The 13896-nt window shown below is 38.8% G+C and overlaps 1 protein-coding gene across 2 annotated transcripts; it reads left to right on the top strand.

Annotated features, from left to right (window-relative positions):
• Window positions 1-4404: 4404 nt before the first annotated feature.
• Window positions 4405-13859, top strand: LOC133874713 (lysine-specific demethylase REF6). Of its 2 annotated transcripts, XM_062312592.1 has the most exons (8): window positions 4405-5579; window positions 5852-5930; window positions 6354-6421; window positions 6536-6686; window positions 7196-7896; window positions 10170-10817; window positions 11490-12687; window positions 12781-13859. In XM_062312592.1, exons 1-8 carry the CDS (start codon window positions 4724-4726, stop codon window positions 13622-13624), a joined length of 4545 nt encoding a protein of 1514 aa, XP_062168576.1. In that variant the 5' UTR covers window positions 4405-4723; the 3' UTR covers window positions 13625-13859. The 2 variants fall into 2 exon arrangements, with proteins under 2 accessions (XP_062168576.1, XP_062168575.1); XM_062312591.1 differs by having other exon boundaries at window positions 11490-13859.
• Window positions 13860-13896: the final 37 nt, after the last annotated feature.

Raw genomic sequence — 13896 nt, 5'->3', positions numbered from 1 at the left:
CAATCATATCAGCCACATAGCCTGCCACCTTCATTTATCACTGTCGTATCACCATACTGTGGGAGACCCAAGTTGTAGGTCTCCACGGGCCAAAGGCTCGCGGTTGAGCCGTGGGTCTTGACAACTAGGACCCATGGCTTCGCCCAAGGGCGGCTCAATAAATATTGTAGCATAAGGAAAAAAGCTAAAATGTACTTTTTTAATTTTAAAATATTAATATAATAAATTTTTATATCAAATATTAGAAAATTAGTTTAAAAATGATTCTTCTAACATTTTGAAATATAAAATTTTTATATTCAAGTTTTGTTAATATATTATTCTCAATTGATAATATAACTAATTTATTTTTATCTTTCTCGTAAGATAAATAATTGTAAGTGAGATTTAATTAGTTGTGTACTAAAATTAACGACACGTGACCAAAATTCGTAACAATGGCCCACTGAAATTAACAACTTTTGATAATAAGTATAACATATAAAATATTAAAGAAATAAAGAATGATAAATCAAAGAAGCAAAAGATTATAAGTGATGAAATAACATAAGAGAAAAAAGAATATGAAAAGAAAATGGATTGTGCTTTAGTTTGAAAATTTTTAAGATTTTAAATATGAAACATAATTTTATTCTTTTTTAATGGCAAATTTAATATAAAAGGTCTATTTTGGGGCCTTAGGCTTTAGCCTAATTGGCTAGCTATGGAGTCAGCCCTAACCTAGCCGTGAGTGTTGATTCTTCACGTTTGGAAATAAGGTGATTGGCATCGTTAACGAGGGTACGGTGCAACAACAGAAGAAAAGAGGCAGACTGAGGCAACATAATAAGAGTTTTTTTTTTTTTTTTTTTTTTTTTTTTTTTTTTTTTTTTTTTTTTTTTTTTTTTTTTTTTTTTAACAAAGTAGCATGTGCTACCAAATATATCGTTAAAAAAATGCTCGAAGGCTTACATCATGAGAATGAGGTATAAGACCCCTACAACTCTAAGCTATAAGGATCTGACTTAAAAAACTACTGCTTAAGCAGAATACAAACCTTACATAAATTACATTTGAGCTTCTCTTTACATTAACACACACTCTCAAAATAAAAGAGGGCCGATCTAGCATTTAGCCAACAAAAATTTTAGTAAAATTTAAGCAATACAAAGACAGACTGTACTGGGAAAACAAGGGGAATATACAACACAATGACAAAAAACCCAAAGACAAGTCGCCAATAGAGGAAAAATGGCAGACTTCGCTGGAGTGGCGACGCGTGTAAAAAACGTGTTGACACCGGAAGCACCCAACAACAAATCCGACGCCGTAGACCCCAAGCTCCGCCAAGCACGACCTGAAAAGGCGAAGCGTGGCCTTCCTTCACGCGTAGTCAGAGAGCAAAAGCTCCTTGACGTGTGAGGATCACGCGCCGAGCTTCGGCAAACCACACGACCCATACTTCTAGTAGAAGGGGTGGAAGACGACGGGGAATGCGGCTAGGTGGCGTGTGTCTAACAGAAGTCGACAAATGTGCGTAGATCTGGCTTCAAAATCCGAGGAAAAAACACTTAAAATCCGGCCAAAGCACACTGTTGACGACACAGGAAGCCGGCCACTCCCCAAACTGGACTTTTTGAGTTGAATCTCCCTGCCATAAACCAAAAGAAAGAAAGAAAACAAAAAACAAAAACACAAACCACCATAGCCCAAAAAAAAACTAGGGGAAGATCAGCCACCACCGGTTCTACCGAAGGAAACAAAAACTCTACAGTTCAAAAGGCTAAGAATGAGACAAAAAACACAACCAGGAAGAGGGAGGCTCTCCTCTAACAAAACAAATCTCATTGGACGGCTCTCTCTCTCTTTTCTCTTTGGGCTCTCAACATAACGAGAGTTTTGGTACCATGTGAATTATCACAACGTTTAGTAATTGACATGATAAATATCACGTAAATTCTTACGTCATTTTATAAGGAATTTATCTTCTTAATATTATTTGAATGGTCAAACAAAAATATCTTTGAATTTGTGTGGTTTTATGTACTTGTACTACAGATGTACTGGGGTTAGTTTTCGGTGGGACCAATTGCATGAGCTAGTGAGCTACGTGAGGCATGAGGATAGAGATGGCATCTCGTTATGATTGGTGGAGGCCGGTCGTTGTGGAATCTAATGATTACAAAATCTGCTTTGTTAGTATACTAGCATTATATAAATATTCCAACTAAAGTAAATAGTTTATACTTTATCCAACTAAAAAAAAAAAACTGTCAGAAAAAAAAAAAAAAAAAACTTACACAAACTTGGATTAATGATATGAAGCTATATTTGGGACTTTGCCCTATGTGTACTTTCAACAACTTGGATGAATGATATGAAGCCATATTTTGTACTTTGCCCTTAAGTGGGCTTTAACTTGGTTTAATGGGATAACAAGTAGGCATGTGGAAGGAAATTATTATGGTATTGAGATATCGTTCAATTCGAATGTCGCACTTCATAAATAAGAGAATGCGAGGTTTATTTGTCTTAATTTTACATTTAGGCTGTTCAGAACAGATGATTCCGCATTCCTCTATGCTTAGATTGCATAATTTATATTGCAATTTTGGCATTCCAAATGTTAGAAATTCTTATTTCCTCGTATGTGGGGGGTCTAAACCTAAACCGATGCTCAGATTTTTTGTTTTTTTCCGATTCTTAGAACCAAGGAAAATAGAAAAATTCGTGCAATCCAATTGTAGGGAATTCTTCTCATCACTCCTATTTGGGGCCTAAACCAAAACATATGTTCAGGTTCATGAAAATCCATAAGCTAGTTATATATAGGCAGTGAATATATCCAACCCATGTAGGCTGCACATGTCTCTCCCCACATGTCCCGTGTGACCATCAAATATATGTTTGACAAAATAATAGCCATAAAACATGTGCTGCCTACTTCTCCTCCAAACTACTTCATTAAGTCATTGGTAACCATTCTAATGATCTCACAGAGGTCAATATAGATGAAAAATTTGTCCTGCAAAGCATAATACTTAATAGGCTTCAGCAACCCAATCAATAGGGAAAAAAAAAAATTAAAAAAAAAGTGAAAAAAACAAACACTTTGATTTTTTTAGACATGTGATCCTAGAAGCACTATGATTGAAAAAAAAATGTCTTTTCTTTTGGTGGTGGGGTGTTTTCAAAGAGAAAAAAACAACAGGAAAATGCTCTGCGCATAGAAAAGTTGGGTGGACTAATGTGCATGATATACCTTGGTCTTTTGCCCAAAGGTTAAGGCCCAAAAAGATATGCATTATGCAACTTTTCCTCTTTCTATTAATTTTGGTCAGTAACAGGAGTGCATGATATAGTAATCAAACAGAAATGACAATCTCAGTGTGTTTTGTTTTCTGGTTTCCAAAGGCAGAATTTTAATGGAAGTTTATGTATGAGAGATTTTTAGTAATTTTGCCGTAGCCCGTATGAATTGCTGATAATTTGAATACTAAATATAAGAGAATTCTTATAATGTTTATCTATCAGAACAGATTTCGAACAATTTTTCGCTTCTTTACTCAAATAAATGAGCATATATATTTATAAGCTCCACCCATCCCAACAAATTTAAAGACAAAAGAGTCTCGTAAATATTTTATTATATATATATATATATATATATATATATATATATATATATATATATAATATTTTTTCAATTTACTAGCAATTGAAACGTAAAATTATTGAAAAATTGAGATCATATTTAAACTATTTCTAGTGTCTTTTTTATGTTCTTTTGTGCTAACATGACACTTTATTTTTAATAAAAAAAATATACTAGAATGAATTCTAACATATTTCTTATATAAATAGCCTACGTAATTGCCCTTGAAGCCAATCGCACAAAGATATATTAAAACCTTTAAAGTGCACGCTGACATGTCCTCGTTTTATTGGCCAGGGGTTGACTCCCATTGACCAAGCCCAGTGTCAAACCAAAACCACAAACCACAGTCCACAAAACAGCAAAATAACTGGGGGAGAAAAACAAATCCAGGAGTTGTGGATTTGCAAGAAATTATAAACTAATTTTTTTTTTTTCATTTTTCAGTCATATAATATATTGCACGCTTTGTAAGAAAGTACCGTAGAAGAATTAGGATCCCGTAGAAACTGTGGGCACAGTCTAAAGGGGTAAAACTGTAAAAATGAATTTTCATTTTTCACCGCTCTCCACCACACCGGTTCTCGGTTCTCACCAAAATCACTGCTCCTCTATTATCCAAAACTGAGAAATACCAAAAACAAAAATAAAAAATAAAAATGGCACCAACGGTAAATCCCTGGGAAAAGACAGTCATTTTCAGGGAGCTGCCCAAACCCAGAATAAAACCCCACTTCATGTCTACTCCACACACACCCCCCCACACACGGGCCACACTCACACTCCCACAGTCCCACTCCCCTGCCCCCCTACATTTTATTTCACCATTCATCTCCTCCTCCTCTCCTCTGTCACATAAAAAAACAGAGGAAAGCAAATTCCTTTATTTTTATTAATATTATTATTATTCTTATTAGTATTTATTTATTTTTTCTCACAGAAGCAAAAAAATGAGGCGTGGAATCTGAATAGCTTCTCTCTGCTTAGCTTTCGCTGCGAGAGTCCCAATATGGGTTGGGGGTGGGTTTGAATGAGAGACCCAGAAGAGTACTCTCTCTCGACCTAAATTCCACCTGTATTGGTTTATCAATGGCAGCTTCGGAGGCAGCTCAGGAGGTGCTCCCGTGGCTCAAAACCTTACCTTTGGCTCCGGAGTACCACCCGACCCTATCCGAGTTCCAAGATCCGATTTCCTACATTTTCAAGATCGAGAAGGAGGCCTCCAAGTACGGAATCTGCAAAATCGTACCGCCGGTGCCGCCCTCGCCGAAGAAGACCGCAATTGCGAACCTGAACCGGTCTCTGTCGGCGCGGAACCCAGAGTCCGAGCCCACATTCACGACCCGGCAGCAGCAGATCGGGTTCTGCCCGAGAAGGCCCCGCCCGGTTCAGAGACCCGTGTGGCAGAGCGGCGAGTACTACACGTTCGAGCAGTTCGAGGCCAAGGCGAAGGCCTTTGAGAAGAACTATTTGAAGAAGTGTGGTGGTGGTGGGAAGAGAGGTGGGGCTGGGGCGCACCCTTCGGCTCTGGAAATCGAGACCCTTTATTGGAAGGCCACCGTGGACAAGCCCTTCTCGGTGGAGTACGCGAACGACATGCCGGGCTCGGCCTTCGTGCCGTTTAGTCCGAAGAAAAGCAGGGAGGTGGGGTGGGAGGGTGTGAGCCTTGGCGAGACCGCGTGGAACATGAGGGGGGTATCGCGGTCGAATGGGTCTCTGTTGAGGTTCATGAAGGAGGAGATTCCTGGGGTCACGTCTCCGATGGTGTACGTAGCCATGTTGTTTAGCTGGTTCGCTTGGCACGTGGAGGATCACGACCTGCACAGCTTGAATTACCTGCACATGGGGGCCGGGAAGACGTGGTACGGCGTGCCTAGGGACGCCGCGGTCGCGTTCGAGGAGGTGGTCAGGGTTCATGGCTATGGAGGAGAGATCAACCCTCTTGGTGAGTTCGCCAATTGGGCCTCCCCTGTTTTTGTTGCTAAATGTGTTTGAATTTCATTGGAAGTTGTGGCATTCCCATGTTTATGACTGCTGAACAACACTTTAGAAAGGAGGTGGATCGACAAAGAGATCACTATGTTGTTTGTTTTGGTTAAATAATGAGTTAAGCAATTGAACCATCTTGTTTCGATGAATTGGGGGGATTTTACGTGATTTTATGTTTCTCTACACTGTTTTATTCTACTAAGCTCATTTTCATTTGTCTTTGATCAGTTACTTTTGCTATTCTTGGGGAGAAGACCACAGTGATGTCACCTGAAGTGTTTATTAGTGCAGGGGTTCCATGTTGCAGGTGAGCTTTTGATTTGTGTCCTGTTCTGCTTCTCAATGTTCTGATTTTGCTTTCTATGAGCATCCTTATATTGAATACGAAGCATGGTTCACTTTTAATGGCTTGCAGAGCTGATGATGTTATTGGCTAAGGAATCACTTTTTGTCTGATTCTTATTATAAGCAACTTCAACCTGATTGATGGTTGAAGTTGAAATACTGGTTGAAAGAGAATAAAGCTTTTAGAAAGTAGATTCTTATAAATGAATTTTCATCTCATTTTTTCTTCTATCTGCGGGGAGTAAATAATTGTGTACATCCTGAAGATATTCTTTGCATCAATTACCACATCCTTGATTATATTTGCTTGTAACATGCATTATCTTGAGTAGTGACATGAATGCACCTATATATCTCTTACTCTTTCAAAATTGCTTTAAATCAGGTTAGTGCAAAATGCTGGGGAATTTGTTGTCACTTTCCCACGAGCCTATCATACAGGGTTCAGTCATGGTGAGACAACTTTCAATTTTAATATGTTAATTTGAGTTTGGAATTGTAATGATGTTGTTGTTGCTGTTGTTAAATCAGAATACTTATTTATTCCCTTTGATCTTTGCCATTTAGGATTTAATTGTGGGGAGGCAGCTAATATTGCAACTCCTGAATGGTTGAGGGTCGCTAAAGATGCTGCTGTTAGAAGAGCTTCTATCAATTATCCTCCCATGGTGTCTCATTTCCAGTTACTTTATGATCTTGCACTAGCATTATGTTCAAGGTTTGTTCTTCCGCCATTTATATTTAGTTTTGGTCGCTATTGTTCTAGCAGTGTCATTCTTTACGCAAATTTCTGATAAAATCTACTGTCTTCACTGGAGAAATCAAAGCATTTACTGTATAGGTATCTTATTGCTGACATTAGCTGAGCTTGAAGTATTCATTTCCTACACTCACTCACATAGACACACTTCCTACACACACATACACATATTATATTTTTTCTTTTGGTTGGTATTTATAAACAATTGCTTTGTCTTGGCTTTCATCGCTTCATTTTTATTTTTTATTTTTTTTTTTATTTTTATATCTGTGGGTTGTTCATATCTCTCATTGTTGTATTATTTTTTTTTCACGTAGTTTTAGAGGATATAAGTTCCTAGTGAAAATTCTCCAATGTGCCACTAAGTCTTCCAAAAGTGTATTGTGAGATACCAGAAGTACAATGTTTGAAAAATAAGTAGTTTACATGTTTTATAGACCCCCTGAATTTTTATTTTCTCCATGCAGAATACCTGCGAGCATCAGTGCTGAACCACGAAGTTCTCGACTAAAAGATAAGAAAAAGGGTGAAGGAGAAACAGTGGTTAAAGAGCTATTTGTACAGAACGTTGTACAGAATAATGACCTGCTTCGCATTCTTGGAAACGGATCTTCAGTTGTACTGCTTCCTCAAAGTTCTTTTGACATATCCGTTTGTTCAAAATTACGTGTTGGATCCCAGTTAAGAGTAAACACCAGCTTGGCCTCTGGTTTATGCAGTTCTGGGGAAGTGATGAAAATGAAATCCTCAAGTGTAGTTTCTGATGATCTTGTGCGAGACAGGAACCGGGGAATTGGGCAAGTGAAAGGTTCCCTTCCAGTGAAAGGAAATTTTGGCTCTTTGTATGAGAGGAACAGAATATCCTCATTGAGTAGATTTAATAACATGTGCTCCTCAAATTCCAAGACACTGAATACAGACAGTGAAAGAGAGAACACAATTCAAAGCGATGGGTTGTCAGATCAGAGACTATTTTCATGTGTCACATGTGGAATTCTAAGCTTTGCTTGTGTTGCCATCATTCAACCGAGAGAACCAACTTCTAGACACCTCATGTCAGCTGATTTTAGCTTCTTTAATGATTGGGTTGTTGGTTCTAGAGTAGCTGGTGATGGGTTTAACATTGCTAACGGCAGTGCAATTACTTCTGATCAGGATATTGGTACAGGTAGGTTTCTAAAAAAAACTCTTCTCTTGGAAACCTGCCTTCATTATATGATCTTATATTGTGGTCAAGTAGAGATTTTCTGTTTCTGGATATGGCATCTATTTTTTTTTGATAAGTAAGTAGAGAATTTTATAAAAAGCGTAAAAGGCACCCCCAAGCATACAGAGAAGTATACAAAGAAGAAACCAAAACAGGAGAGAGATGGGAGGGAGGAAAAACACCTGAAAAACCCAAAAACAGGAGGAAACCTAGAGTCCCCTACAAAACCAGCCCACAAAACCCAGAGACTAAAACATCACATCAGAGGCTCTCTTGCCTTGCCCCGGCTAGAACCAAAACCCCTGGCATCATAATTAATTGTGCACTCTAGGTTCTTCACTTCACGACTCCCTTTAAACTTAAGAGTGGAGACTAGAGCCTCTAGACGATGCTCCACATCAATTAGAGCCATGAAGTCTAAAAAGTCCTTCACATTCCCCTCGTGTGAGACCCCCAAAGTTTGAAAACAGAGGCTAAGATCAATTGCTGCCCCGGGAGGACCACCAAGCTCTCCACGTGCCTTTCGGGTGAGATGTTCAGGGCTTTAGATCCTTCATTATTTTATTCTTTTTTCAGTGTGATTGTTGCCAGCCTATTCTAATCACTCTTTCTTGTTGGTTGAGCCTGATCTCCAACCGTCATTGTCTTTCTCTTCATATCTCCATGCCCCAGCCCCAAGGCCTTTACATTGGAGCATGGGCCTTCATTTCTTTTCTCTTTGATTAAAATAACTGTAGCAACCTCCATTCATCATGTACTGCAATAAGTTTGGTGGCAAGTGATTTCAATTGTTCTAGAGGAGTAAATATGTTGAGGCACTCCCTTGAGTAGCCAGGAGAAATCACCTTTGTGTAATGTGTTGTATACTAATGAACAGTCTAAGCTAGCGTGTAGTGGGTTTTGGTGGGTTGAGTTTTCTCTCATGTGTCATTGTTTTTCTACTTTCACTCGTGTCATTCTTTTTGTTAGAATAATTTTTTGTTCACTTTTCTTTTCTTTTGGGGCTTGTTAGGTTGAACTTTCTTGTGTTGCTTAATCTCAGCTCTGGTCTGCATCCTGTTTTCTCAATTTTTTTTTTTTTTTTTGGGTGGGGGGGGGGGGGGGGGTGGGGACACCATTCCTGTAGAGAGAAGCAAATAGATTTCATTTTTCAAATTAAGCCTTGTAGCATTCATGTAGAGAGGAGCAAATTTACTTTTTTTTTTTTCCTATTAACTTTTAAACCAATGAAACAGTTGTGTTTCATTGCAGGGGCAGAGAAGAAGATTGAAGTATTTGGGTGGAAAACCAATGATGATTATTTGTCATGTTAATGCAGAACAAATATAGTTGTGTTAGTGCAAAGATGATGGTTGTAAATCTATACTTATGTGAGGATTGATATGGAATTTCTTTTTTAACTAATAGAAGTCGGGACAACTCAGAATAGGTCTTCAAATCTCTCATACTAATGACTAGTGGAGAAGTGATCCTCCGATATTGTTTATTATGATTTAAATTATAAAATTTTTCTCTGTCCAGGCTGTATAGCTATTGCCAAACAAATTACTTTTTGTTTACTTAGTTTAGTAAAGGTGCATTCCTACTTTGGATGCAACTATTTATAATGTTGTACGGATTCCTTGTTCTAATAATATCTAAAACTCAGTATGATTATCCTAGTGACTAAATTTTACCTATAGCTTGCAAATAATTCTTTCATTTTATTGTGCATAGGTTTTCTTTATACTGTTCAAGTTTTCCTCAATGGAGATTCTTTTTGGAATTGTTTGAATAATATAATTAAATGATTAAATTTACCATTTCATATTCTCCTGATTATGGGGTTCTCTTGTATACTTCCTCTATACTAGGGTTGCGCTCCACTTTTTAATGATATTGAATTACTCATCAAAAAAATATTATCATTTCTTATCAACTTTAGCTTTTACATTAAGTGGTGATTTAACATAATATCAAAGCAGTAGTCTTGTGTTCAAACCCTGACTCCGTAATTAACCTTCCATTTCAGTTAAATGTTTCATGTGTTGGTCTCACTTATTAAAGGGTGTTTGAGCTTACACGAGAGAGAGAGAGAGAGAAAGAGAGAGAGAATGGGGGGGGGGGGGGGGGGGGGAGTGTTAGAATATAATTAAATGATTAAATTCATCATTTATTTCCAGCTTAAGCGTTTGAAACAAGTGCTGATTTAACCGGAATATTTATAAATATATATATATTTTTTCCAAATGCAGAACGGATGGAGAAAAGTGCCCCAGATGGTTTATATGATGTCCCTGTTCAATCTGTCGATTACCAAATTGAGATGGCAGATCAAAGTCATGAAGTGGTTTCTAATACTGAATCACAGAGAGACACTACTGCTCTTGGCCTATTAGCTTCGACTTATGGAAATTCATCTGACTCTGAGGAGGATCAGGGTGAACCAGATTTTCCTACATGTGCTGATGAAACTAAATTGATAAATGTTTCATCAGAAAGTATATATCGACATGATAATTCTGGTTCGCCTCCCATGCAAGATTGCCCCCATGGTGCAACTGGAGTTCTCAAGAATGGAAGTCATCGAACTTCTGACTGCTCTGTTGAGTTTAGAAGTGATGATCGTACTTCCTCAAAGTCAAATGGATTGGAGGGTATATTAAGTGATCCAATGACAGTATCCCATATATCATCAGATTGTTCTCCAGATGCCCATGATACTGAGAAAACGAAGTTTGGCAAGCCAATTGCACCAACAGAGAATGCAAATATGTCATTGGCTCCAAGATCTGATGAAGACTCTTCTAGAATGCATGTCTTCTGTCTTGAGCATGCCATAGAAGTAGAGCAGCAACTTCGTGCTATAGGAGGAGTACATATATTGCTCCTTTGTCATCCAGGTGCATGCTCTAACAATTTTTCATACATAATATGACGTTTTCCCCTTGGTTTTCGTAATTTTCCTTCCCAGATTTTTAAGTTTCGGATTTAACCTTATATAGTAGTGAGCAGCCAAAGCCAAGAAAAAATAGAGATGAAAGATTAGGTTTATTTTGGGAAGTGAGCGCTGAGATCAAATTAGTTTTCTTTAATAAGATCAAATTAGTTAGTATAGGAAATATGAAAAGGTTTAGTATGGTAAATATATAATTTCACACAGTGATATGCTATATTTATTTTTTTTCAAATAAACAAGCTGCTCCAAGATTGAAGAGATGCATCCGTACTAGGTTATTATATCGTAATCTCTTTTGCATGGTCAATGGAGTCCTTTACCATATCATAGATTTCACATTGGATTTCTTCTGCTGTGGACTTGCATCAATAGCTTCATTGTATATATATATATATATATATATATATATATATATATACACACACACACACACACACATATGTGTTTAGATTTATATATTACTATCGGTGGTATTTATCAGCCACTTCAACCAAATCGGTTTTTTATCTGCATGTCTTGTGGCCTTGAAAAGATTTATGTCATGAGTTTTTCCCACTTATAGTTCTTTAGCGATCATCTGCCATCTAATCATCCACATTATCTATAACATATTCAGATTATCCCAAGATAGAGGCTGAAGCAAAGTTGCTGGCAGAAGAACTGGGAATTGATTATCCCTCGAATGATATCACATTCAGAAGTGCCACCAAAGAGGATGAGGACAGGATCCGGTCAGCTCTGGATAGTCAGGAAGCAATTCCTGGCAATGGGGATTGGGCTGTAAAGCTTGGAATCAATCTCTTTTACAGTGCCAACCTTAGTGGCTCTACTCTTTATAGTAAGCAGATGCCTTACAATTTTGTTATTTATAATGCATTTGGCCGTAGTTCTCCAGCTAGCTCGCCTAGAAAAGCTAGTGTCTACAGAAGGAGGAGGTCTGGCAGGCAGAAAAAAGTAGTGGCAGGGCAATGGTGTGGGAAAGTCTGGATGTCACATCAGGTTCATCCCTTTTTGGCAAAAGGGGATCCCGATGATGAAGAAGAAGAAGAAGACAGAAGCTTCCAAACTTGGACAATGCCAGATGCGAAGATTGAGAGAAAAACAGAAAGTACAGCAGTTAAAAGTGAAGCCACCACGATTATCAGAAAATATCGTAGGAAGAGAAAGATGACAGTAGAAAGTGGGTCTACCAAAAAAGCCAAATGTATTGATAGAGAAGATGCAGTTTCAGATTATTCTGTGGAAGATACTTCTCAGCGGCAGCATAGCAGGACCCTTAGAGGCAAGCCTGCCAAATCTATAGATAGAGACAATGCAGTTTCAGACGATTCATCGGAGAATAATTCTCATCAGCTACATAAGAGGACTTCTAAAAGCAAGGAAGCCTTTTTTGATGAGAGAGAAGATGCAGTTTCAGATGATTCACTGGAGGATAATTCTCATCTGCGGCATAGGAGGATTCTTAGAGGCAAGCAACCCAAATATTTAGAGAGAGAAGATGCAAATTCAGACGGTTCACCAGGGAATAATTCTCATCAGCATAATAGGAGGATTGCTAAAAGCAAGATTGGGAGAGAAGCATCTTCCGATGATTCACGGGAGGATAATTCTCATCAGCAGATTAGGAGAGTTCCTAGAAGGAATCAAGCCAAATGCATTGAGAGAGAAGATGCAGTTTCAGATGATTCCCTTGGGGATAATTCACATCAGCAGCACCAGAGGCTTCCAAAAATCAAGCAAGCCAAACGCATTGAGAGAGAAGATGCAGTTTCAGATGATTCCCTTGGGGATAATTCACATCTGCAGCATCGGAGGCTTCCTAAAATCAAGCAAGCCAAAGGGATTGAGAGAGAAGATGCAGTTTCAGATGATTCCCTTGGGGATAATTCACATCTGCAGCATCGGAGGCTTCCTAAAATCAAGCAAGCCAAAGGGATTGAGAGAGAAGATGCAGTCTCGAATATTTCACTGGATGATAATTCTCATCATCAGCATAGGAGGATTCTTCGCAGCAAGAGAATGAAACCAGAGATCTGTCAGCAAATGAAGAAAGAGACTGCTCGGCATGTGAAACACGGGACTTCTCAGGCTACAAAACAGGTGACCCGTCGGGTTATGAAAAAAGCTACCCCTCAACAAATTAAACAACGAACTCCCCGGCTTCGGAATAATCAATCTGAACAGAATGCTAGCCGGTTTGGTTTATATATTGAAGAGGACCCGGAAGGTGGACCTAGCACACGCCTTAGGAAGAGAACCCCAAAGCCCCCAAAAGAGTCTGAAGCCAAACCAAATGAGAAGCAGCAAACTAGTAGGAAAAAAGTTAAGAAGAATGCTTCTGCTGTGAAGGCTTCAGCTGGACACTATGATCCAAAAGTGGCGGATGAGGAAGTAGAATTCCTGTGTGATGTTGAGGGCTGCACCATGAGTTTTGGCTCAAAACAAGAGCTCACCTTGCATAAAAGAAACGTCTGTCCAGTGAAGGGCTGTGGGAAAAAGTTCTTCTCGCATAAATATCTGGTGCAGCACCGGCGAGTTCATCTGGATGACCGTCCTCTTAAGTGCCCTTGGAAGGGCTGCAAGATGACATTCAAGTGGGCATGGGCTCGAACTGAACACATTAGGGTTCACACAGGTGCTCGTCCCTATGTCTGTGCGGAGCCAGGCTGTGGGCAGACATTCCGGTTTGTGTCAGATTTCAGTCGCCACAAGCGGAAGACCGGGCATTCAGCAAAGAAGGGAAGGGGGTGATTTTAATGGAAGAGGAATGTAATTTTTCATTGCTAGTTAATATGTTGTTCAATTGACAGGGTTAGGGCTAGGTTTCAACATAGGGTTAGGTTTTCTCTGCAATTGCCATTCAGAGCAACTGTTAATTATGCTTGCCTGGGGTCTTCATTGGACCCAGTTGTTTACTGCCACCTGAGCAATTGCTTGGATGCTCAACAATTCTTATCCAATGAATCTCACATGCTAATCCTGCTAACCATAACAACATAGTCAACTGTGTTGAAAAAGAACAC

Source organism: Alnus glutinosa, chromosome 8 (assembly GCF_958979055.1).
Source record: "Alnus glutinosa chromosome 8, dhAlnGlut1.1, whole genome shotgun sequence".
NCBI lineage: Eukaryota > Viridiplantae > Streptophyta > Magnoliopsida > Fagales > Betulaceae > Alnus > Alnus glutinosa.
Note: the sequence above shows the minus strand (reverse complement) of the source record. Positions and strands in the feature narration are given on the sequence as shown.

What these genes read in the sequence shown, in the direction of transcription:
- LOC133874713 (XM_062312591.1), top strand. Translation starts at nt 4,724, where the DNA reads ATGGCAGCTTCGGAGGCAGCTCAGGAGGTGCTCCCGTGGCTCAAAACC. An exon ending in TCATACAGGGTTCAGTCATG is followed by an intron (nt 6,422 to 6,535) that starts GTGAGACAACTT and finishes TTTGCCATTTAG; the next exon opens with GATTTAATTGTGGGGAGGCA. An exon ending in GCACTAGCATTATGTTCAAG is followed by an intron (nt 6,687 to 7,195) that starts GTTTGTTCTTCC and finishes TTCTCCATGCAG; the next exon opens with AATACCTGCGAGCATCAGTG.